At 41.2% G+C, this 26,531-nt stretch overlaps 1 protein-coding gene across 1 annotated transcript in view; it reads right to left on the bottom strand.

Moving 5' to 3' along the window:
• The window catches only part of cacna1db (calcium channel, voltage-dependent, L type, alpha 1D subunit, b), a 143,125-nt gene that overhangs the window by 116,261 nt on the left and 333 nt on the right, over window positions 1-26,531 (bottom strand). The window contains 2 exon segments of the mRNA XM_034209119.1: window positions 22,366-22,471; window positions 23,336-23,777. Of these exon segments, the coding sequence (XP_034065010.1) occupies window positions 22,366-22,471; window positions 23,336-23,777 (548 nt within the window).

The following is a 26,531-nucleotide window of genomic DNA, read 5'->3' as shown; positions in this document are numbered from 1 at the left end:
CAACTGTAATGGTTGCATGTACTGGGCTTCAATGGTGTGTAAGTGAGTGATAAAACACACACACACACATTACTGCTGCTGATCAAAGCATAATCCGTTCAATTAGCAGCTGAGTGAGTTTTAAACATGTTAATAACAGACAAACAGCAGGTCTCATTCAAACCAGGGGAGAAAGCACGTCCAGTTTTCTTCCTTTGTACTTCTCCCCTTTATCAAGCCTCCCTCTCATGTTACTCCTCTCCTCTTCTTCCTCCTGCTCTAATTTCTCCATCCTTCTTTCCTCCTCATTAATCCTCTCATCCATTCGTCACTCACAATCTTAACCTCTCCTCTTCACCCTCCTTCAATCCCGCCCCGTCTTTTCTAACATCTCCTCCTTGTTCCCCCCTCAATCCTCTATTGACCCCTCTTCTGTCCTCTCTGCTCTCTTTTCTTGATTTCCTGTCCTTCTCTTTCTCCTCTCTCAGTCTTTTCTCCTGTCTGTTGAAAGCCTTCTCTTCTGGATACTCCACAAGTCTCCATGGCCACAGTTGTCACGGCAGCAGGCTGCGCTGTATGTAAAATGAGGTGAAGGAGCAACATGATGAATATGAACACCCAGGTAGTTAAATACATTATACAACACACGCATGGAAACCTGTGAGCTGGGGGGCGCATCCTCACACAACACATTTGTTTTCCAACAAAAAGGCGTAATTTGTTAGAAAATGATGTAATAACCATAGCCAATCACAGAGCAATGACACTCCAACAGCTCAGATGTTGTACAACACTACAAAGAAAGAGCATAGATAGTCTCTCTCTGTGGAGGTCAAGGGTTGGCCGAGTAATGAAATGGGTCTGAAATTATTAAGGGATTAGTTCACCCTTAAATTGGCAGTCAGATTTAAATATTTTGGGAAAATGTATTGCTATTTTCTACATTAAACCCATATAACACTGTTATTATACCCATAAATACACACCTATTACGCCTTTATTAAACCCTTGTTACAACCATTATGACTCCGTTATTACAGCTGCATTACGCTCTTATTAGAACCACGTTACACTGTTATTACACACATATAAGAATGTTATTAGACCCATATTCCACTCATGTAACACCAACATTACAACCATATTACATCGTTATAACACCCATTTTATTTAAGGGTTAGGGTTGTATTGTTGTTGTATATAAAAAATGAGCTAACATTTGAAATACTGAGCAAACAAGGAAAACAACTTAATGGCAATAGATGTACAGTTCTGTAGCAGAGTGATTTTAAATCGTATTAAAATGCATCTATTTAAAAGTTGTTCTCATATTGTGGTATTCTGACAGTAGGCTTTGTTCAAATGTTATCCATGGCATCCTCACTTTGATAGACTAGTAGACTTTTTACAAATTCAAATACTAAAGATCTCATTTGAAATGCTTCAGTAGTTCTTTAGTGGCACAGCCAAGCCTCCTGCTGTAAAAGAGGAAACTGATGCATGCTCTAAGAGATTTAAATTGTCATCTATCCAGCAAGCCATAAACCTGCTGAACTGCGCAGATAATCTCCTCCTCCTCCTCCTCCTCCTCCTCCTCCTCATCATCATCATCATCATCATCATCATCATCATCATCATCATCATCATCATCGTGTCCTGCTCATTCAATCTACTGCTTTCATTATTCGCTCTGATCAGTTTAGCTTAGACCATCTACATCGGTACATTTAGACACAGAAGTGTAGCAACGTGTTGTTGCCGGTGCAGCGTGTATCAAGGTTCAGATGATAGTAAATGCCTGTTTTTCTTTTTACTTCAGTACGTGTTGCTATTTTTAAAACAAAGCAGCTGAATGAACTACCCTTATTACTTGATTTTAAGACAGATGCAGTGAAAACATGTTTTTATGTTCCTTCTCATCAAACAGAACACCTGACTCTCGATCATGTGGAGTCTGGTTTACTAATCTACACCTTAGTTGTGTTTGAATGGGGATGAGTTGAACATTATTTAGAATCACGACGTTGCTTTAAATCCAACGTAAGGAGCTTCTTCCCAGCAGACAGAGCTTTAAGTCCCTCGGCCTGGACTGCAACGCTAACACCGCATTCATTAAATGTGCTCTGTGGCTAATGTCTGAACATAGTGCGTTAGTGACTGTGTGAGACAGTAAGAGAGAGAGTCAGAGTGTGTGTGTGTGTGTGTGTGTGTGTGTGTGTGTGTGTGTGTGTGTGTGTGTGTGTGTGTGTGTGTGTGTGTGTGTGTGCGTGTGTGTTTGTTTGTTTGTTTGTTTGTGCTTGTGTCCCACATTCCCTGCAGTGTCTGTGGTCCCTGGGCCTTTGGGTGCTAAGCAGTCTGCCCAACAGGCCTCCTGACATCTGTGCATCTGTCACCCAACGGCCTAAAAACCTTTAAAGCCCCTGAGCGCCATTTAAAACACACAAACACTTGCATAACAGTAAGTGTGTGTGAGAGTACATGTGTGTTTGTGTGTTCCAATTTAAGTATAGTTTTTATTAAAAGTAATAGCATTTTGCAAAACAACGTCAGAAATGCATTTTCTGATGAGCATTTTGCTCTCACCCACTGACACTGATAATTAAGTCTTCGTCTGTGAGAGTTTGAAATTAGCAGAGCGTATATTTGTGAGCATGTTCGCTGTAGTTACAGAGTCTATATTTAACACATGATAATGATGAAGAGGAGTGACTGCACAGAGAAGGAAGGAAATGACTCACAAAGATGGCACTGCTCTCAAATGAAGCTGTATGATCACAGATGTCCCGAGGCTACTTTAACGGTAATTACACACACACACACACACACACACACACACACACACACACACACACACACACACACACACACACACACACACACACACACACATAACAAGAATTCCAAAATACACATGTACTATTACGAAACACTCAATTGTGCCTATTTTTCATAAAAATCTCACTTAAGTATTAATATTAGACCAAAATGTCCCCTAAAATAAAAGTAAACTTCAGAATAATCTCACTGTTCTCAGGCACACAATAAAAGTACTTTTGTTTGTATTAATGACTTTTAAAAATAACTTTTTCCACAGCAGATATTTTGATGTGTCATCGAAACGGTGGACTTCAATTAATATTGTCATATTACAAAACCCTACAAATGTAATAGATTTGAGCACAAATAGCACCCATTCAGATTGTTAGTTTTTTGCAACTGTTGAAGCCACTCCTAATTTGGAACTGTAAAGTCACTGCTGAGGTTTTTTTTCATCTAAAGCATTTATTCAGTTCAGTTTGCTGCACCTGGACACTCACACAGGACACAATGATTGATCACACACACACACACACACACACACACACACACACACACACACACACACACACACACACACACACACACACACACACACACACACACATACTATGTATACATCACTTCAGGGGACATTAAATTGACTTACATGCATTTCCTGGAGACTTATCCTAACCTATAACCATAACCAACACATGCCTAACCCTAACCCTTACCCTAACCCTTGACCTTACCCTAGCCCTAACCCTAAACCTAACCAAGTCTTCACCCTAAAATTAATGATTCCCCTCATGGGGACCTCCATTTTGTCCCCATAAGGGAGGCGAGTCCCCACACGTGACTGTGTAGACAGATTTAGGTCCCCACAAGTATAGTAATGCTAGGCCACACACACACACACACACACACACACACACACACACACACACACACACACACACACACACACATAACCTTCTCAATCCAATCCAACAATGCAATGCGTTGACCATTTTTTGGTCAACGCATGGCTGCTCTTGTGTACAGAAATCGAGGTGAATTTTCCCCGGAGACGGAGCAGAGAGACGGAGCGGCTCCACCTGCTGCAGCCTGGTTTCCACCTGTCTGGTGTCTGCGATCTGCGATCTGCGATCTGCGATCTGCGGAGGCCTGCTCCCACCTGTAGAGTACGGCTGTGCTGAGGATTTTACCCCGGAGACGTCGCGGAGAGCCGGAGTGGCTCCACGCTTCGGGCTGGAGCCTGCTTCCACCGGGCGTGTACTGCTGTGCGGAGGAGGATTTTACCACGGCTGGGGCCTGCCTTCCACCTGTCCTGGTTCTGCTGTTGTGGAGGCCTGCTCCGGGGATACCACGGAGAGACCAGAGCGCTTCCACGCTGCTGCTTTCACCGGTCCTTTGCTGCTGTCCTAAGGAGGATTTTGCTCCAGGAACATCGCGGATACTGTGTGCTGGTCTGGGTCCCATATCGTGATTCTGCTGTGCCTATTAACTGTTTTGGACTATGAGAAGATCTCTAGTCATCCTGAGAAGTCTACTGGATTCAGGTCTGTTCTGCCACCCGCAGTGGGCATCCCCTGCAAAGGTTTGGATGTGTTACACAAACAATTACCGGTTGCCTTGTCACAGACAATCTGTTCGACAAAATATGTTTGTCTTTTTCACTTGCCTGCTATGATGGTTCTTCAGGACTGCTTCTTGAGCTCTAATCACACTTTCACAGACTTTGCTGGTGATTTTAAAGTAGTTGACAATATATGTGTGTCGATTAAGAGGAAAATATGCCTGGTTTTCTTGTTGTTATTGCTATCAGTAAATGTACAACCTAACCCTGGACCGCCCAGTAGTAGTAGTAGTAGATCGGATCGCTACTCCTGCTGATTTTAATTATAGGTCTGGGCTGGGTTTCATTAACTTAGCCTAAATGTGCGCAGTCTTTTACCTAAAATTAGATTTTGTCCGCATTTGGGAGAGCTCGACTGATGCTGATGTCATTGTCTTATCAGAAACTAGGCTAAATAAATCCATATTGGCCTCTGACATATCCTTAAATGGTTACAGTGTAGTCGTACCGACCGACCTAATAAAGGTGGTGGCGTTGCCATTTGTGAAAAATAAGTTTTGTGTAACCAAGATGGTTTCCAAATCTATCAGTAAACAACTAGAATTGTTAGCCTTAAATATCGAAGTAGCAAAGGGTCAACAGGTCATGGTGGTGGGATGTTACAGACCCCCCTCAGCTGTCAAGGACTCCTTGTCTTCGTTGGCAAATCTTTTATCTCAAATAGACTACAAGGAAATAGTGCTACTTGGTGATTTTGACTGGTTAACTACAGTATCAGAGGATTTTAAAAACCTTTGTATCTCATTAAATATTACTCAGATTGTTGACAGTCCTACTCGCCCCAACATTAAGTTCCCAAATAAATCCTCCTTAATTGATCTCATCTTAACTAATGTTCCCCATAAATACTCATCTGTGGGAATATTTGCAAATGATGTGAGTGACCACTGTGTTGTAGCCACAATTAGGGACACAAAAGTCCAAAAGGGTAAACCTCGCATTATCAGTAAGAGAGACACAAAGCATTTTGTGGAGCAGGGTTTTGTTCATGATCTGTTTGGTTTTGACTGGGAAATAATTGAGCTGTGTGCTGATGTAGAGACTGCATGGTCTTATTTTTATCTTGGTTTTATGGAAATTATAGATAGACATGCACCCCTGCGTACATTTAGAGTAAAGGGACGAGACAATCCTTGGTTTTCTGCTGAACTGTCTCCTTCATGAGAGAAACAAGGCCTGGGCAAAGGCTAGGCAATCAGGCTCAGAGGTAGAATGGCTGCATTTTAGGCAGCTAAGAAATAGCTTCACATCACAAATAATAAGTGCTAAGTCGAAGTATTATCTGTCAGTAACCACAAAAAACCTGAATAACCCTGGAAAAATGTTGGAAAGCCATAAAATCGATATCCACCGGTGAAATCCGTAATGAGCTACCTCCGTGCCTTACCACAGCATCTGGCTCTATATCGGACAGGGCTTCTATGTTAAATTGTTTTAATGAGCATTTTGTGTCCTGTGGCTCTCTGTTTGATTCTGTCACTAACTCTGCTTCTGTGAACACCTCAATCCGTGACTCTGAACAATGTGGTCTGGAAAACCCTTTCAGTTTTACTCCTTTTACTATTGATGTTGTTCGTGAAGCCTTAACCAAGTTAGATCCTAAGAAACCGGCTGGCCCGGACAACGTAGAACCTTTCTTTTTAAAGATAGCTGCAGATTTTATTGCTCCATCTCTCACTTCTCTTTTTAACCTCTCCCTCAGCACAAACACAATTCCAAAAATATGGAAGTCAGCTTATGTCCTGCCTTTACTAAAAGGAGGGAGGCCACCTTATTAAATAATTATAGGCCTATCTCTAAATTGTCAGTTCTGGCTAAGGTTCTTGAACGCCTAGTGAGTGAACAGGTAAAGGAGTTTTTATGTACAAATAACATCCTGTCTAAACATCAGTCAGGCTTCAGAAAGCAACATAGCACCATCACTGCCACAATGAAAGTGGTGAATGACATTACAAGTATTTTAGATAATAAGCAGAGTTGTGCAGCTCTATTTATTGACCTTTCCAAAGCGTTTGATACCGTCGATCATCGCATCTTAAAGCAGAGGCTACTCAGTATCGGCATATCCAGCCATGCAGTGGGGTGGTTTGTGAACTACCTCGCTGAAAGGTCCCAATGTGTTCATTTTGATGGGCTATCTTCTGAGTGGTTAAACATTACTAATGGTGTTCCACAAGGTTCTGTTTTAGGTCCGCTATTATTCTCCATCTATATCAATAGTTTAGGTGAAAATGTCGATGGAGCAACCTTACATTTTTATGCGGACGATACCGTGATGTACTGTGCAGGTCCCTCCATTAAGGAGGCTGTTGTTGAATTGCAAGCTGTTTTTAACATTATTCAGACTCAGCTCGCTGAACTTAAGCTTCTTTTAAATGTTGATAAAATGATAATGCTCTTTTCAAAAGCTAAAAAGACACCAGAGCCTGTTTTAGATATTGTAACTACGCAAGGAATAAAACTTGAAGTGGTTACCTGTTACAAATACCTTGGTATCTGGCTTGATGATTGTCTCTCTTTTAAACTTCATGTCAATAACCTGCTTAAAAAGCTGAGGGTTAGGCTGGGTTTCTTCTACAGGAACAAGTCCTGTTTCTCACTTGAAGCCAGGAAAAGGCTAGTCACTGTGACCTTTTTACCTGTACTGGACTAAGGTGATCTGATCTATATGAATGCACCTGCCCATTACCTGATCAAGTTAGATGCTGCGTATCACAGCGCACTGAGATTTGTGACAAACTGTAAAGTATTAACCCATCACTGTACCCTGTATGCAAGGCAGGTTTGCTTTCACTAACTGTACGGAGGCTCAGTCACTGGTACATGTTCATTTACAAAGCCATGTTGGGTAAACTACCTTTTTATATCTGCTCTCTGATCTCTCGACGAATTGAAAGTACGTATTGCCTGAGATCTCATGATTGTCTGATTGTCTGTCTGATTGTTGTACCTCATCAGGAGGAAAATAACTTATCTATGTTGTGTCCCGTCAAACGTATTGAGTCTAGTCATGTTTCATGTTCTTGTTTGATCAATTTTTTTATTGTCTCCCACTTCCTGTTTTGTTTTGACACTCACCTATTACGTTTCATTCCAGGTTCCTTGACTCAGGCCCAATCCCAAATCACCCCCTACACCCTACCCCTCCGTTTGCACAATCGCACGGAGGGTCCGCCACATTAAGTGCTGTTCCAAACCAACGAGTGTGGAGCGGTGTGGAGGGGGAGTGGGCTATCAAGCCTTCAAACAGCGAGTCTGTATCGGTGCTGACTTGAGACCGGTCTCTACCTGACCGGAGTCAACGCTGTGTGTGTCCGTCAGGAAACACGCTGTTTACAAGTAGTTCCAGCAAACATCCACTGATAAACTGCGATGTTAACAACCTCATGATAACCTCATATGTTTTAACTTAGGATCAAACCTGTGTTTAGTCTAGAAAAGGTAAATGTGTGCATTTTATTATAAAGTTGTGTATATTTACAGACTGTTGAAAAAACTAAGAAGCTTATAAACATCAGGTTTAAAACTAAAAGAGCTTTACAAAAAGTAACACAATTAAAGATGTTTGGAGTGTTATTTGAGTTATTAATTTACATTTTTTGTCAAAGAGATGCTGATTTGAAACCGTTGTTACATACAGTTACGGCACTTCCTGTTTCTGCCGGAGAGAGGGGAGTTTGCCCCAAAGCTTGTCGCTGTATTTATACCCTTAACCCTTAATGGAGGGAACTTCATTCAGCTGCGAGTGTGGCTACAGACGGAGTTCACTCCGTCACGGAGGGGTAGGGTCGAGGGGGTGATTTGGGATTGTGCCTCCCTACCCTTGTGTGTGTCTCCCACTCTCATCAGGGCCAGCCCCGCCCCTGATTGTTTCCACCTGTGCCCAGTTACCTCTTGTTTAAATTCTCCAGTCTCCCCTTGTTTTGTGTCAGTTTGTCTTTTCCTATCTCCAATTACTTTCCTTATCTCAAGCCTGATTCATGCTCCTGATTTACTTTGTAAATGTTGTTCCTCACTTAGTGAGCGATTTTCTTTTGTGCCTTTTTGAGCCTTTTTTCACCTCGTTTAAGAGTGTCGATCTTGTTTTGTATTCCTATTTGAAAATAAAGTATTTACTCATACTTTACCTCTGCCTCCCGGGTCGTGCATTTGAGTCCTTTACCTTGTGTATCCAAGTTCGTGACAATCGACATACTTTCAACACCAGCTGAACCATACAGAAATATGCAGCACCACAAGTCCAATTATGGTAGGAATGCAATACTGGACTTTGAAAAATATAATAGAACCGTGAACGCGGAATACATTTATTTTTATAAATCTAGAACAGGAATAGCGGGACGTGTGATTCATAGTTGAGACTAGTTGTCTTCACCGATGCCCAGAAAAAATCTTGTAATAAAAATCCATCTCAGTATCCAGGCACACACACAAACACACACACACACACATGCGCTTTCCAGTACCTGCCTGTTAATGAGAGGGCTTCACCTCACATACTGCACACTCACATAAAGACACCTACATCCTTCCGTACACACACCCACCCACCACACCCACACACACACACACACACACACACACACACACACACACACACACACACACACACACACACACACACACACACACACACACACACACACCACAACACACACAAACACACACACACACACACACACACACACACACACACACACACACTTCACACCACACACACACACACCACACACACACACACACACACAGTACACACACAGTACACATGAAACTGGAGACATGCCAACAGCCTGTTGGAAATTAATGTGTGTGAGGATTCGTATATACTACACTTCATCTGACACTGTATGTTTGTATGAAAAACTGGCCTAAAGGCTCACAACATGGCAGGTCAACATCGCTGCCCTACTCTTATCACCAATACATAAATTGACCCCCCACTCTCTTATTTTAGATGCTTTAAAATTACAGCATCAAAGTAAAACACAATTCTAATGTGCAGTTGTTGAGAAAGTATTCCGATCTTTTACACAATGTTAATTTCCACCATTGCCAATGTGTGTCCAAATATGGCACACGGAAGCAGAATCTCTAATCCCATGTTTTCCATTGTCAACAGAATTTGGTGAAATATGTTTTGATGATATAATATATAATATAATATAAATAATATCAAATTATTTCTTAGCCGTTGCTGCAAAACACAACCTCATTTATTCAACCTTTTCTTTTTCTTTACAACACACAAACGCTAAGTAAAAATACACAGTCACACACTCTCACATGTTTGATGGCGCAGTTTGCTGCTTAGTGTGACTCTCATTTCTCTCTATCTATAAACCTTTAATCCCTGACTGAGCAAAAGATGACGCAATGTGACATTTTGTTCTCAGAATCATAAACACACACAGACACACACACACCATACGTCACATATCATTTCCACACATCCACAACATAAACATGTTTCTGAATCAAAGTGAGGAGAAATGTGCAGACAACACAATTTGGATTTGTTTTGATGGAGTGTCCTCACTTTTCAAATGCCAACATCATGAACCTAAGCCGCATGTCTAGAAAGTGTATTATAATCAGGCTGTAACCTCTGGGTCTGAAGCCAATAAAGAAGTGCCTTATACCTCCATCCTCTCTAATATCCAGCTGGGCCACTGCAACAAAAGTCAGATTGTATAAAGGCCTATGAGAAAATTCCCCTATACTGCTCTTGAACTATAACCTAGTATACAAATTCCTGACAAATGTATCGTCTCACTTGCCTGTTTCAAGGCGTGTTTAATACAGCTTAATGTTCATTTTGTAAATGATGGTCCCATTAAGAGTGAAAATAGGATTATTTGAACGACTACATTCTATAAGTTAAATAAAACAGGTTATGTTTAAGGGAGTGGCTACCTTGTGATTGACAGGTCTTCTGGTTGAGGTTTGAACTTTAGCACTTTATCAGCGTGTTTTAAGTCCACTAAAGTAAATTGTAACACATTTGATCAGAAAAATATGTTTCTCTTTGCTTTGCTTTCAACTCTGATATCAATCCCTGCATTAGCCACACAATTATTTACCCTTTGACCTCTGACTCACGCTGCTCATATGGAGGCTCACCCACATGTACAGTAGTTAAAACTGACTCCAAAACAGAGGAAAGACATACACTAGCCGGTTAGCTGGCTTTATAGCAGTGACGTGCGGTGAGGTTCATGGCTGGTGAGGCACTGACTCTTTCAGGGTCAGATTTACAAATATTATATTCTGACCTTAATCGAAATATTCTGTTATTTTCAAAAGCTTTTTTGGTCTGATGTTTCGATTCATTTTAAACAGACCGTTCAACAAAAGGATACCCACAATCTAAATATTGGATTGTTCTTTCTTAGTAAGAACCAATTTTCATTACCAATGTGGTCTTACCTTGACTTGAAGATGAAGTCCATGCTATCCTTCTGGACAACAATCTCCATTACATTTTTGTAAAAGTCCTCCTTATCTTCCTCTAGTTTCAAAAGTCTAGTTTGTTGTTCGCGTCTATACCGTCTCTGCGTAAATAACAGTAGCAACAAGGACCTGTGGGCTCACGTGCGCGGCGCACCCCCTTCAGTGCGGCAGAGGTTATGGCTGCCTCCCCTGGTGCTTTTTTCATTGCCGTTGTACGGCGAGCCTAAATATCATATATACGTGAAATAAGTTATTTTGAGACTATGGATGGCGAGGATAAATGTAATAAAGGGATCTACAAACATTACATTGGTGACATACAGTGAGATGGTAACAGGCAGGCACTTAGGGCCCGCTTTCCAGCCAGTTTCTGTGAGGTGACGCATTTCGAGGTGAGGCAGAGCTCATCTGCGTATGGAGTCAGATTTGGGTCAATATTCTCGCGCGTAAAACAAGCTACTCACGAGTGGAAAATGTGCTTTTACACGCGCATAAAATGACCCTCGCGCGCAGATTAAACCCCCGCGAGCGGCTCTGCGCCCGCGAGCGGCTCTGCGCTCGCTCGCGAGAGAGACAGCCCTCTTGCTTGCTCGCGGGAGTGTCAGCCTCGCGGAGTCTGTCTACGTGCGCGTGAAAAGTTTCTGGCACTTTGGGGCGGAGCCACTGGACTTTGATTGACAGCTGCCAGGAAACCCGGGGTTGCCAGGTTTGATAAATGCCTGAACTGCCAAGAGCCGAGCAGTGACGGCAGCAAAATCAGTTGGACGAGATTGAATGGTAAAGTTGTCCATAAAAAACTATTATATTCGTAAAGTGTACAGCTAATATATATATATATATATATATATATGATTCTGTTTTCTTCAAGGTTGTGTCTTCCTGGTCGAATGTACTTATTGTAAGTCGCTTTGGATACAAGCGTCAGCTAAATGCAATGTAATGTAATGTAATATACATTAATTTGATATAAAACAATATATTTTTCAGTGGGCTGTGTCCGTCGAAAACTGCTAGCTACTGTCTGCTGTACGCACCTAGATTTTGCTGCCGTCACTGCTCGGCTCTTGGTAGTTCAGGCATTTATCAAACCTGGCAACCCCGGGTTTCTTGGCAGCTGTCAATCAAAGTCCAGTGGCTCCGCCCCAAAGTGCCAGAAACTGTTCACGCGCACGTAGACAGACTCCGCGAGGCTGACACTCCCGCGAGCAAGCAAGAGGGCTGTGATTGATTGATTGATTGATTGATTGATTGATTGATTGATTGAAAAGTTTATTAACAGCTTGTATATTGGGTACAGTACAGTACAGCTCAAAACATACAATTGTTAAGGGGATGCAGACCAGAGAAAGACTTTCGTCTTGTTTACATCAGGGTCCCCCATTTCCAATTCATCATGTCATTTAAGACATATTTGACATACAGATGGCTTATTTACCATTTACATACAGGTGGTTTTTTACATACAGATTGCTTGTTTACAATTTTCATTTTAGATTTCGTTCTAAATACATCCTAACCGGACATTTAAGACATACCAAGTCTACAGATATACAGTTAGTAACAGAGTCTAAAATGCGAGTATATACATAGATGGGGGGGGGAAGCTGTCCATTGAACGACAGGTTGAGATTTGTACCATTACCGGGGCCAGTTTTGCAATGCTCTCCCCCGAAGGTGCTCTTTAAGAGAGGTTTTGAAGGTAAGTATAGTTTTACTTTCCTTTACAGTTGTGGGAAGAGCGTTCCACCTTGATGTGGCATAATTGCGAAACGTGTATTCCCCCTTTTTTGTGCCAAATCTGGGTTTCACATGATTTGTGGAGCTCCCTCTGGTGTTATGATCATGGTATTCCTTGACCTTTGGGAAGAATTTTGACATGTACATGGGTACCATAGAGGTGTAGTGGATCTTGTAGACCAGGCCCATTGCAAGTAGCTGTACTCTGTTGTCTACTCTAAGCCATCCTAGGTTGTCAAAGTGGTGAGGTGGGTTCTAGATGAAAGGTCAAGCAGTAGTATGACCAGTTTATTTTGCGATGTTTGAAGTTTTATTTTTAGCGCCTTGGAGGTGCTATGGTACCATGACGTGCAAGCATAGTCATAGTACCCTTGAATGAGTGCTCCTGCCAGAGTTTTCAGGGTGTTTTTGTTTACCAGAGGGGAGATCCGGTATAGGAATCTAGTTCTTTGATTGACTTTTTTTATTACATTGGATGCCATTTTGTCACAGGAGAGGTTTGCCTCAAGAATAAATCCTAGGTATGTAATTTCCTTCTTACTTGTGACAATAATGTCGCCCACTGCAACTGAGAAGTCGTCGGATTTGCTGAGATTATGTTTCGAACCGAAGAGAATGGACTCTGTTTTACCCAGGTGTAATGATAATTTATTATCGGCGAGCCAGGTGCAGATTCTGCCGAGCTCGGAGCTGAGGGTTTTTTCAACCTGCAACCTGTTCCTGTCCGAGACCAGCAGGGCTGAGTCGTCCGCGAACAGGAACAAGTTGCAGTCACATGCTGATGACATGTCATTTACATAAATTAGGAACAGTAACGGACCTAATATGCTTCCTTGTGGAACACCACAGCTCACTGGGAGGGGGGGGGACAGAGTACCGTTTACCTCCACCATCTGTTCTCTCCCCTCCAGGTAGGATTGCATCCAGCTCACCGATAGTTTATCAAAACCAATGGCTTTTAGCTTGTCAATCAGAATGGGGTGATTGACAGTGTCGAAAGCCTTTTGTAGGTCCAGCATCACCATGCCGCAGTACTTGCCCTCGTCCACCTCTTGTTTGATGTGGTCGCTCAAATAAAGAAGGCATGTGTCAGTGGAGTGGGATGTTCTAAAGCCAGATTGAAATTCATAGATTAGTTTCTTTTCCGCGAGGTACTTTTCGACCTGTTCATATACTATTTTTTCCATGACTTTCGAGATGCAGGTAAGTATAGAAACAGGGCGGTAGTTGCCTGGGTCCAATTTGCTGCCCTTTTTGTGCAGGGGGGTTACTCTTGCCATTTTGAAGTCTTTGGGTACTTTTCCCTGTTTTATGGAGAGGTTAATTATGTGAGCTATGACTGGTGAGATGGCAGTTGCTGAGTCTCTGAGGAATTTGGAGGGGATATTGTCGTGGCCAGTGGCCTTGTTAGGTTGGAGGGTGCTCAGTTTAATGAGTACCTCTGCTGTTGTTACCCTTGCTAGACTGAAATCATCTTTGCGTACCCCTAGGTTTTTGTAGTAGGTCATGATGTGATCTACTCCAAAAAGCCCTGAGTGGGAGGGTAATTTATTTACAAGAGTTGTGGCTATGTTTGTGAAAAAAATGTTCAAGTACTTGGCCACATCCAGTTTGTCTGTGATGAGCCTGTTATCTGTCTTTATGTTTAAGTTAGAAAATCTCGTTTTGAGTTTTTTACTGCAGCCAAGCTGGTTATTGAGTAATTTCCAAAGTTCACGGGGTTTATTTTTGTTTTCCTCAGTTTTGACATTGATGAAATTCTTTTTAGCAGTTTTGATCATGGAGCTTACGTCATTTCTTAGTCTGTTTCTTTCAATGTTGAGTTCAGTCACGTGGGCCTGGAGTTCACTGCTCGTGCTTTTGGAAAGCATTAACTGACTTTTATGAAACTCAGAGCATTTTTTGTCTCTGGTTTTCATGGCGGTCAGTATGCCGGAGTGCATCCACGGCTCTCTCGCGAGCGAGCGCAGAGCCGCTCGCGGGGGTTTAATCTGCGCGCGAGGGTCATTTTATGCGCGTGTAAAAGCACATTTTCCGCTCGTGAGTAGGTTGTTTTACGCGCTAGAATATTGACCCAAATCTGACTCCATATCTGTGCCTCACCTTACCTCACAGTAACTTGCTTGAGCGCGCTCACAAAATAAGTGCCCGCGCTAAATTAGTGCCCGCGCTCCAGCAAGTTACTGTGGGCTTACGTGAGGCAGAACATGATGAATTGGAAATGGGGGACCCTGATGTAAACAAGACGAAAGTCTTTCTCTGGTCTGCATCCCCTTAACAATTGTATGTTTTGAGCTGTACTGTACTGTACCCAATATACAAGCTGTTAATAAACTTTTCAATCAATCAATCAAGCTCGTCCCTGCCTCACTCCTCATCGCTCCCATGTAGACTAGTTGTAGCGGAGCTCGGCAAATTTGCTGATTTTGACTATAAAAAGCGATTGGAATCAAACATAAATCACATTTACAACACAGATCAGTGGAGACATTTTATTATTATTACTATTTAGTTTGTCTTTAGTTGTTTTTCCGTTACATTGTAGTATGGCCAGTCTATGAGTATGACAGGTGAGGCTCTGCCTCCCCTGCCTCCCCTGACTGCACGTCGCTGCTTTATAGAGTAACATTCGTTCAGAATCAAAAACAAATACGTCATTGTCTTTTCAACAATGAAAAAAAGTAGAATGAAAAGACAATGACCTATTTGTTTTTTCATTCTACTTCTTTTCATTGTTGTTCATTATTCAGAGACTATATATTGATTTAAAATAGCCTCAAACCACCCATGCGCTGCTATAGCCTTATTTTCCCACTGCTGCCTTCTACAGTTTGATGCCAAATGTCTACATGCAGCAGGGGCTTAGATAGAGCAAAGTAAGGAGTCAACAACTTTTTACACTTTAAAAAATGTCATGTTATTCATTGTGATTCAAAGATCTACGTTATGAATGTCTTTTATTTTGTAAAAAAGATTTTCTCTGGGAAAAAAACTGGAAACAATCTGACTCAATATGATGATTGTGCATTTTATTTTAAATGATGGGATTTAGCATTTAATTTGAGCTGAACCTAGTAGAGAGGTTAGCACAATATGTATGTAGTCATTTTGTTTATTACCACCAAATAAGACTGAAAATGACACTGATCAAACCAGTCCTTTCACTGCACTGCATATTGTGATTTACAAATACACAAATGTAATCATTTTCATGTCTTTAATAACCCTATTAAAGATTACAGATTCATATTTAGAAACCAGACTCTGTTCAAACTCAGATACGTTTATTTTGTTGTTGTTTTTTCTGAAAGGTGTATGTTGGCTGAAATTTGATATAAAATCATATGAAATTATGCTTATAAAATTAAGTAGATATTTATATACTTTTACGGTACGATTGTTTATGTTAATTGAGCATACATTTAAATTAATGTTCTAATATTTTTGTTTTTCAAAGTCGCCATTATTTTAGGAGATGGCAACATTAATGTTAATGTTAAGGAAAAGCTATTTTTAAGCTATAAAAACATTATATTTATATGAAATGATATAGGATGCCTTTCTCAACACATAGTTAAAATACAGCATCACTGTTTACACACAAGGTGTACCATTTAATATCTGCCTCTAATAGTCTGCAGCTTTTTCACATGATTTATAAAATAATCCTTCGTTATTCTAAAAAATATATTTTATTTAAAAAATCATAAAATATAAAATAATTCAATTATTAAAAAAAAACTCTACCCTCAATCGTGTATACTTAATCTCATGAAAACATTGTCCGAGTGAGTTTTCACCGCCCTGACGGAGCATGTCCTCTTTAAGGTACACACACTCACTCTCACTTACACACTCCTCCTCTCACTCCTACGCTCATAAAGCAGATTCATATAGGACTCTTATGGGATTATCCGCTGATGAGCAGTGTATGCTAGTCTGTTAGCGGTCAAAGGGCTGTCATGAGTCTGCTAAATCACTAACCGGCTTAATAGGATATGAATCATTCCCCACTCTGCACAGGAAGTAGTGGTGGTAAACAGAGGACAGAAGACAGGGAGGAAAACAAGAATGGAGAGCGTAGGAAGAGTCTGAGGCCGATAAGTAGACGGATTAAGTAATCTGAGAGTAATGGAGGGAGGAAGTGAGAGCATGGCACGAGTGGAGGCTACACACAACACAAAAGGTCACCAACAGGAAACTGCAGGCTTTCAGGATCAATTTATATTTGCGTGTTATATTCGGCACGACTACTGATGTCTATGCTAGCATGTAATTCATGAGCAACACCAACATGAGCTGACAGCAGGATGTCAAAATATATCTCCTTATTGTACCAACTTGCTCTTCTCCTGTTGGTTTGAACACATTGTTGTTGTGCTGAAGAGTCAAAGCTGTCTCTACAAAAAAGAATATCCCAAAAGTAATATCAAGTTATATTTATATGTCTTTCCTTTGGTTTGTGTGGTTGTCCTAAAAGCTAAAGTGAGATTAGAAACATTCATTTTTTGTATGTGAAATATATATAATTATGTCAGATATTTACAAAATAAAAAGGGCAAATACTAGTTGGAAAATAAAAGAATATCGCGAAACTCCACGTTAAATTCCTATGAGACGAATACTATTTTTACATATCTGGTTGTTTTTTATTTATTTATTTTGCAGCATAATGAGGAGCTCCGTTGTTGTGTCTCCATATTTGCATTTTCCACTGTTTCCATGTTTTAAGATTTATCTTGTATCTGAATTGTGCATTCAAATACAAATCACATGCAATAGAGACAGACAGACAGACAGACAGACAGACAGACAGACAGACAGACAGACAGACAGACAGACAGACAGACAGACAGACAGACAGACAGACAGACAGACAGACAGACAGACAGACAGACAGACAGACAGACAGACAGACAGACAGACAGATAGACAGACAGATAGATCCGCCCATCCTTATCTCCTCCGCTCATTAACTGATGATTAATCCCCTGCCCAGCTTAAGCCCATAACCTCCACACACACACAACTGGTACACTCACACTTACTCCCTACTCCCGCTCACAGTCCCTCACACTGGAAAACAATCTCTTACATAAAATAAATCACGTACTCAAAACAGCCCAAACTAATATATTTTATATAAGACATATATGGATGGGGAGATATTTCTTATTTGAACCAAAGGGACAGAACTGGCACTTTGGAAAGTGAAGGTTGAAAGAGGTTAAAGTATTCCATATCCACCCACACAAGTTTCGATTTAGGTTCAGGTTCATCTAATCAAGCGTAAATTCATAGCAATGTGTTATTTTTTGGCAGCTCAGTAATGTAGAGTGAATGTAAAAACAATTTTAATTTGTAGCCTCATTTCTTATTAGCTAAGCAGCAAACATCATGATCCACAACTGCTGTATTAATCTGAGGAAAAACTAAAGTCTGTATGGATAAAACATCAAAACAACTTTACACAAGAAAACAAGTAATGAAACCACATTTTTATGCCGGGTTAATGTGAGGAGCTTCCTGCTGTAGCTGCTCTTTCCCATCCTTAGCTACCAAGGAGCCGATCGAACTACACCTACACTCTCTAAAAAAAGAAAAGCAAAAGCAGTAGTTGTGGAAATACTACTGTGGTGAGAAAGAAATCAGTGTTCCCCAAAACTTGAATGAATAAGAACATAAATAACATGTATAACCGCTATGGAATATACTGTATGCTGTTGACGTTAGGTTAAAAGATAATAAATCACACACAACTATGTTTGTTTGTGTTGCATTCAGCTACATCTGGCACATATTGGCTGTAGTGTTTGGAACCAAATGAAAGTGGACAGAGGAGAAATAGATCATGCTGCAGGAGAGGTTGAGGAAGTTGCAACTACTTTTGAAATACTGATTTTTATTTGACTTGTTTTTTTATAAATGCCTTTTTTGACCACATAATTTTCCAGTCAAGTTTGAGCAGAACTCAAGCACAATGTAAGCACTTTGTAGAAGTAAAATATATATAGTTTTATATATATATAATATATATATAGTTTTTTTAATATAGTTTTTAAGTCCCCTGCCTGAAATAACACAAAGAGTGTGTTTAAGTATTGGACAAAATGTTATATGAATAAGGATTAGATAGAACAACACTCGACTACATGTTCTACAAGCACCCTCATAACCTTGTAAACTAAGGATGAAATGAAATGTTCATCCCTATACAGTACATATAACCTTTGCAAAACAATTTTTACAGCGCAGATGAGGTATTTACAGTGACCAAACAAATGATTAGACAAACAAAGAAGAAAACATTCATTAATGACACATTACAGATGCTCTCATCTATAAAAGAAGGAAAGAGCAGTGTGTCTTGTGACAATGTGAAGCTGAACAAACATCCACTACGTCTTGAGTGATGACTCTGAGAGCGTGAATAATCCCCATCTGTTGAGGGAACATGCAAGGTTTCTTGTCTCTCACTATACACACACACACACACACACACACACACACACACACACACACACACACACACACACACACACACACTAATTCTGTCCTTTCCCCGCTCAGAGACCCAGGTCGTCGCGCGCATCTCTGCTTGTCTAGCTGACATCTCTCAGTGGATGTCTGCTCACCACCTCAAGCTCAACCTTGACAAGACTGAGCTGCTCTTCCTTCCGGGAAAAGATTGTCCCACTCTTGACCTAACAATCAACATCGGCACCTCAGTTGTTTCCCCGACTCAGACTGCAAGGAATCTGGGTGTGATCCTAGATAACAACCTGTCCTTCACTGCAAACATTGCTGCTACAACCCGTTGCTGCAGATACACGCTTTACAACATGAGGAGGATACGTCCCCAGCTGACACAGAAAGCGACTCAGGTTCTGGTCCAGGCTCTCGTCATCTCACGCCTAGACTACTGCAACTCCCTCCTGGCTGGTCTACCTGCATGTGCCATCCGACCTCTGCAGCTCATCCAGAATGCAGCGGCTCGTCTGGTCTTCAACCTTCCTAAATTTTCCCACACCACTCCGCTCCTCCGCTCCCTTCACTGGCTTCCGGTAACTGCTAGAATCCACTTCAAGACACTGGTACTTGCGTACCATGCTGCGAATGGATCTGGCCCTTCGTACATCCAGGACATGGTTAAACCGTACACCCCAGTGCGTGCACTACGCTCTGCATCAGCCAAACGACTCGCTGCGCCCTCGCTGCGAGGGGGACCCAAGTTCCCAACGGCGAAAACACGTGGGTTTGCTATCCTGGCTCCAAGATGGTGGAATGAGCTCCCCATTGACATCAGGACGGCAGATAGCTTGCACATCTTCCGGCGCAAACTGAAAACTCATCTCTTTCGACTCCACTTCGAGCGATATAACTATTAACGAAGCACTTTTATACTAATAAAGGACTGGCTTTTCTAAAGCCAGTTGAGTAGCACTTGAAATGTTTTTGCTCTATGAAGCCTGATGTACTTATATGATTCTGTTTTCTTCAAGTTGTATTTTGTTGGACGAACGCACTTATTGTAAGTCGCTTTGGATAAAAGCGTCAGCTAAATGCAATGTAATGTAATGTAATGTAACACACACACACACACGCAAAATCCCCCATGAAGCTAAAACGGCCCCTTGCCTCTCAAGGAAAAAAGTCAATGTTTGCATTGCTTTCCAAATGTTCCTTAGGACAAATAAAACCTGCAGTGGAATAATTTTCGGGGAAGTGAATAAAAGCACACATTTAATAGAGCATGAGCTTTGCCTATAGATATTTTAATCTTAATTTTTGGACACTTATATGTCATTTATTCAGACTTTATTTGTTCTGTATAGCTTTTTTTCTGAATGCAAACACAAAAACCTAGTTCTGGGGTTAAAAGGACATTACAATCAAAACAATGGTTATAGTTAAAAGAAACCCTTGTTGATGGTAGGCTGGAAACGGGAGCAAGTCCCACATGAACTAATAAAACACTCAATGGCGTGTAATACTGTGTTCATGTCATATTGTTCACACATATTCTCAAGCAGCCAGGGGGCAAAACCTCTGACCCTCTTGACGTAAACAACTTGATGGGTGTAAACAAACTAGTGGCAAAAAAGCAGCAGTGACCCCGTAACTAGGAATTATGTTAAATTGAAGTCAAATCTAATTGTATGTTTAATGTAATCTCGACAGCTGACTAAGAAAGAAGCTAAACACTGTTTGTTGTATCTTGTTTTTACTTGAACCCCAAGTAACAAAACAAAATGTTGGTTACCTTAAAGCTAAATCATCTTGAACATTTTAAATAAAAAATATTACATTAATGCAGAAGAAATGTCTGAATTAACTGGGTTCACCAGATTTAATGTATTCATAAAAATGACACGTTTACTGTTCAAACGCACTTCCTCACTGTCTATTCACCTCAGGGCTGCTCTTGCACCTTCGGGAGCTGCTGTGACACAAAGAGGGATGACCGGCTGTGTGTGTGTGTGTGTGTGTGTGTGTGTGTGTGTGTGTGTGTGTGTGTGTGTGTGTGTGTGTGTGTGCGTGCGTGCGTGCGTGCGTGCGTGCGTGCGTGCGTGCGTGCGTGCGTGCGTGCGTGCGTGCGAGCGAGCGTGCGTGTGCATGTGCCTGTGTGTTTGTGTGCGTGCACCAGTAATTGTGTGTTTCAACAAAACAATGAAACCCAACACATCCATCCGAATATTGCCGGGAAAGTCTTCTGACGCAACGGACACGTCAAGCCAATCACACTCGAGCAGAGGTGTTGTGTCTAGCCTTTGTGTGTCATCCGGCTGATGACAAGCAGTGGCACGAGCAGCTCAGCACAGTGCATGAGTGTGACAACTCATCTATCTGCAAGGGCTTGATACCACTAGGAGTGAGGAAGTATGAGAATTAAAATTCAATACTTTCAAGTGTTGTGGCATCAATGACGTGCAACAGAAAACCTGTTCTGAATGTTCTCACTGCTTCTAACTGCATAATGGTTCACACCAGTAAACAAATAATACTATGTTAAAACCTTTTTGATGCCTGGACTGGAGTTGTGTTCAATTTGCTGAATTGTGGCAAGATATTACAGAAAATAGTAATGGATTGAAACCTTCATTGTACACTTACTACACTATGACAGCTTCACTGCTAATGTTTTCTCTGCCATCACCCAATCACCTCTGTTCTGAGTGCTTCCACCATGACGCTTTCTATCTCGACCACACACTAGCTACGCCAACACTGTACATTGAGCTATTCCAAGCATGAAGCTATTAAGCATCTGTTCTACAACATACGCATTAAACTGTGCCAACACCCATGCGTCACTAAAACTCCAGGTTTTAATCACATATACATGAAAATAAAGTTATACCAAAAAGCTGTGGCACCGAAAATCACAATTCCTAAGAGCTCAACCTCCACCAAATCTTTTAAAATAGACTTTCTGGGTTGAGCTTTATGAGTGGAGCAAGAAACACATTTCACATCCACAATAAACATGTCTGATTGAGTTAATTGATTGCGGATGTTACAGGTTATGAAAAGGTTACAAACAGTATAGCAATTAGCTCAACACACACTTATACGGGAACAGAAAACACACATTTTCTGGCCATTGTGTCACTTCTGATCCATAACCGCACCCTTGAAATCCCACAGATCTGCATTATCAGACTTTACTGGCAGTCGTGTGTAATGGTGGAGGAACAATATACTTAGGAAAACCACAGTTCATCCATTACATCGCCCAAGCCTTTTCCATTGCCACTCACCAGTTCTTGGTTGGTAGAGTTGGAGTCGTCTCCAGGGAAGGGGATGTAGATGGCTAAGGCCACACAGTTGGCAAAAATAGACAGCAGTATAAATATATCAAATGGTCTGAGAAAAGAAACGGTTAAGGAACATATTTATCTCAAAGAAAGATAGGAATTAAACATATTATGGTATAAGGTTTTACCTACTATCATACCCTAATGACAGATGTCTGTAGTTGTGTGTGTTTTGATTACCTCAGCAACCCTTAAACGAATCGACTTCACGAATCAAGTGTTGCTGAGGACCTGATAAGGTGCAGTGCAGCGTGTTAAGTCATTCACGTCATCAGCAGTTCTTAGAAATCTGTGAAAACCTGGTCCCCCCTGCAGATTTTGGACAGCCCCTGCCATAAGTGCAAATAGACGTCCGGCAAAAGCAATATTTGGGACATCTCAACAACAACAAAAACTCGCCTGTTAGTGCCATTACGTTACCACTGATAGTAATATAAGGATGTGTTTAAAGATCTCATATCATGCTATTTTTAGGCATATATTATGGGTCTTTTTAATAAATAAAAAACATGTCTATGATGTGTTGTGCTCAAAATACTAAACAGATCATACATTGTAGACATCCCTCATATCCCTCTATTTCAGCCCTGTTACTAAAGTGCTGATTGTGGGTCTAAAGCTTTATAAAAAAAATAATAAATAAATAAATAGGTCACTCACTTCAAAACCCAAGAAGCAACAACAAGAGCACATCCTGTCTGCAAATTGTTTCCATTGTAGTTATAAAGTTATGGATGATTATTCTACTGGCATATTAAGTTAATTAAAAGATGCATTCATTTATTTACCTCCCAAACACCTATTCACGAGGGTATGAAGCAATCTATCCGTACAAACAAGCATAACGCAGACAACCAAGCATCTGCCATCCATCTATCTGAACCAGAGCCCCTGTGTTGGGGTTAAAGGATACTTCCACTCCACCAGGCTGATGCAGGCCCTGCGGATCGGGTTGTTGAGGGTGAGGCAGAACAGAGCTCGGGGCGGCCTGCTGTTGGTGGATCCTCCCTGCTTTTTGCTTTTGGCGTACTGCTGCCTCTTCCTTTGCGCCAGTGAACCTGCAGGAGCTGGTACAGTGGTGCAAACTGAGGGCTGTGGCCTCATGTCGGGCTTTTCATCATCGCCCTGCGCTTGGCGAGCAGCGCTAATGGCGGCATGCCAAGCGATGACCGAGCTGACCCCGGTAACAGGGTCACCGGGGTCCTGACTGCCGAGGAGGCCAGAACAGGAGCCGACGGGCCTCCCCGTGCTGGGCGGGGCCTGCAGGGGCTCAGGTGGATGGTGCAGATGGGTGTAGTTCTCTGACCAGGGATCAGCGGAGGGAGTGGTCCTTTTGTTGCTGGCATACTGTGCCCCTGGAGCGAGAGGGTGTGACACAGATACAAATTGGTTTAACATGTTAAAACTGTTGGTGTGAGTATAAACAAAAACACATCATGTTACCATGCTGATGATTTGTCAGTGGATTTCAGGAATCTAGCTATCTTTTTATAGCATTAGAACAATTAAACAATCGTACTGTAAATACAGTCTTGAAGTTGCCCTCAGTCAATTTCCCAAAAGAATCATGTACAGTAGCTGCTTATGCTTTGATTGTGATGCAACCACCAGGGGCACCACATTCTACAGATAGCATCTTTAACGTTTAAAACTCCAAATTATATATTTCAGGTACCACATATTTAATGATGTATAATGCTGAAAATATATTTGAATATGTTTCAATAGTGACGTTACAACACATTTATATTTATAAAGGGCTTTTTCTAACAAGTGGCACAACATGTGTGAAAGCTGAGGTGATTACAATGAATTGTGACCAAAATACGTTGGATCATTTCGAAAAAGAAATGAAAATGCTGGACCACGTGTCCTAAAATATATTTTTGGAATAACTATAAACATTGTTACGAAAGAATATCTGCAATAAGCTCAATTGTGCTGATGATATCCATGGTAAACCATCAATCAGCCTGTAGTCTGCACTGATACCATTCATTGGTATAGAAAATATGATGCTCTCTATACATCACACAACACAGTAATTGTCTCATGACTCATAAGCATATTGTGCTTCTTACAACAAAGGGGAAAGACAAGCAAAGAAACAAACATTGTTGAATCCGTTTTTTTTTTCTTTACAGTGCTCACTTGCTGCATTTAATTAATGATGTGTATATCAATTCCAAATACAAGTTTTACATTTGTGTAAGGAAAGAATTGCCAGAATTCACTTGATGCAAAGTGGAAAATATGAAGTGCTTTATTTAGGTGACTGAATACTCATTGTGTCATTTATATGGATTGGTTATTTTCCATGAAATACATGTTTTGCAAAACTTATGCTGAAAATGAGATTTAGAAATAAGTTGACCAGACAATATTTTTGTTGGAGATAACAGGACAGCCTGAATGAGAGAGACAGGGAGAGTCATTCAAATCAATTCAGACCACGAGTGAAACAAACATTGCCCTTGACACAGTCACTTTAGTTCACTGTAGTTCCACAGCTGAGCAGCATGATCCCAGCTAAACAAAATGTTGTCATCCAACCAAAACAGCTACGCTACAGGAACAAGTCCAAAACACTGACCATTCATCAGAACTGTAAAGGCACCAGGGATCTGAAAACCGACTGAGAGAGAGAAATATGAAGCAACTGAAAGACTGTTGATTATATAAAGCTATTTACATCTTTAATAATTGACCTGTTACCTGAATGCAAGTGATTCATTCATTCATTCACAATTCCCATCCAACATGAATGAGGAGGATTTCCCTAACCCTAACTCTCCCACTCCGCATCATACCATCACCACAGGTGCAAAAACAGCATCCGAAGCCATTCATTTAATGATGATCACAGCCTCTCTGACATTTCTGGGATGTAACACAAATAATACCAGCAGCTCGGCTTCACATCTGCCACACTTTACTGGATAACAACTGTTGAATCTGCTGTTGTTCTCGACTATCCCCTGTGTTGGCTTGATTTTAAACAAAAAAACACAGTGTGTGGAACACGTAAACAGTGATGATTAAAAACTGGATTCAGGCTACTTGAAAAGTGGATTTAGTGTCACTCAGTTGATAGTGAAGTGCACAAATCCAGAGCACCCTCCACACGCTGTCACATGGTTCCAAAGAGACCACTTGGCCAAAAATATTAGACCAAACACAGTCAACCATTTTTTCTGAGAACTAGCAGCGACTCGTTTTGCCAATGGATTTGATGACTGCTGTCATTACAATCACGCAGACTAGAACAAGCGCGTACAATCTCAATAATCAATCTGTGGACTAAAATAAGTTGGGTAAAAATCCTGGACACAGACACGACTCGGTTCATTATAATCTGAAAATAAACAGACATCCAGAGAATAAAGCAGTGCGCCCACTCTCTCGCTGCGCTCCAACTCTCCTCCTGCGCTCCACGCACGGTTTTTTTTTACCTTCAGACTGTTCATCTGCTTCTTGCATCCTCGAATCCACATTGAAAAAATGCGTTTTAAATCCAACTCATCGTTGGAAGAATAACATCCAAAGATGTCGACGCGCGAGCCTGAAAACCGTTATCCTGAATTATAAAATGTTTTCCGAGCGCAAATCCTGAGAGGAGCGCCAAACATTTTCGCCACATCCGGGTGCCCGCCTGCAGATTCACGGCGGATCGGAGGGGACGCGATGACAGCAGCACATCCACTGTGTCTGTCAATAACTCACTTAGTCTGGGGATGGACAAATTAGACGTTAGAGCAATCCACTGCAGCACATCCAAACTGGGTTTGCACCTGTTGCAGCCCAGTTAAGACAAGGCGCGCATAATACATCTTAACTCAATGTTGAAGTCTGGCAGGATTACCACATTATTTCAGAGGCAATGTTTGAAAGAATTAAAATAATAACGAATATATTGGATTTTATGTCAATGGAGACGAAATCCATCTTTAGGCTATAACAACGGACGAGATGACAACTAACAACCAGAACAAGAACATCATTATTTAACTTATAAAGTCTATGTGCACGTTTCTATAACAGGTCTAAAAACATGGTGTCTTTAAATTAAGTATCCTATGTCCAAACTTGATACGAATCATAACAACAAC

Source organism: Gymnodraco acuticeps, unplaced genomic scaffold, assembly GCF_902827175.1.
Source record: "Gymnodraco acuticeps unplaced genomic scaffold, fGymAcu1.1, whole genome shotgun sequence".
Taxonomy (NCBI): Eukaryota; Metazoa; Chordata; class Actinopteri; order Perciformes; family Bathydraconidae; genus Gymnodraco; species Gymnodraco acuticeps.
Note: the sequence above shows the minus strand (reverse complement) of the source record. Positions and strands in the feature narration are given on the sequence as shown.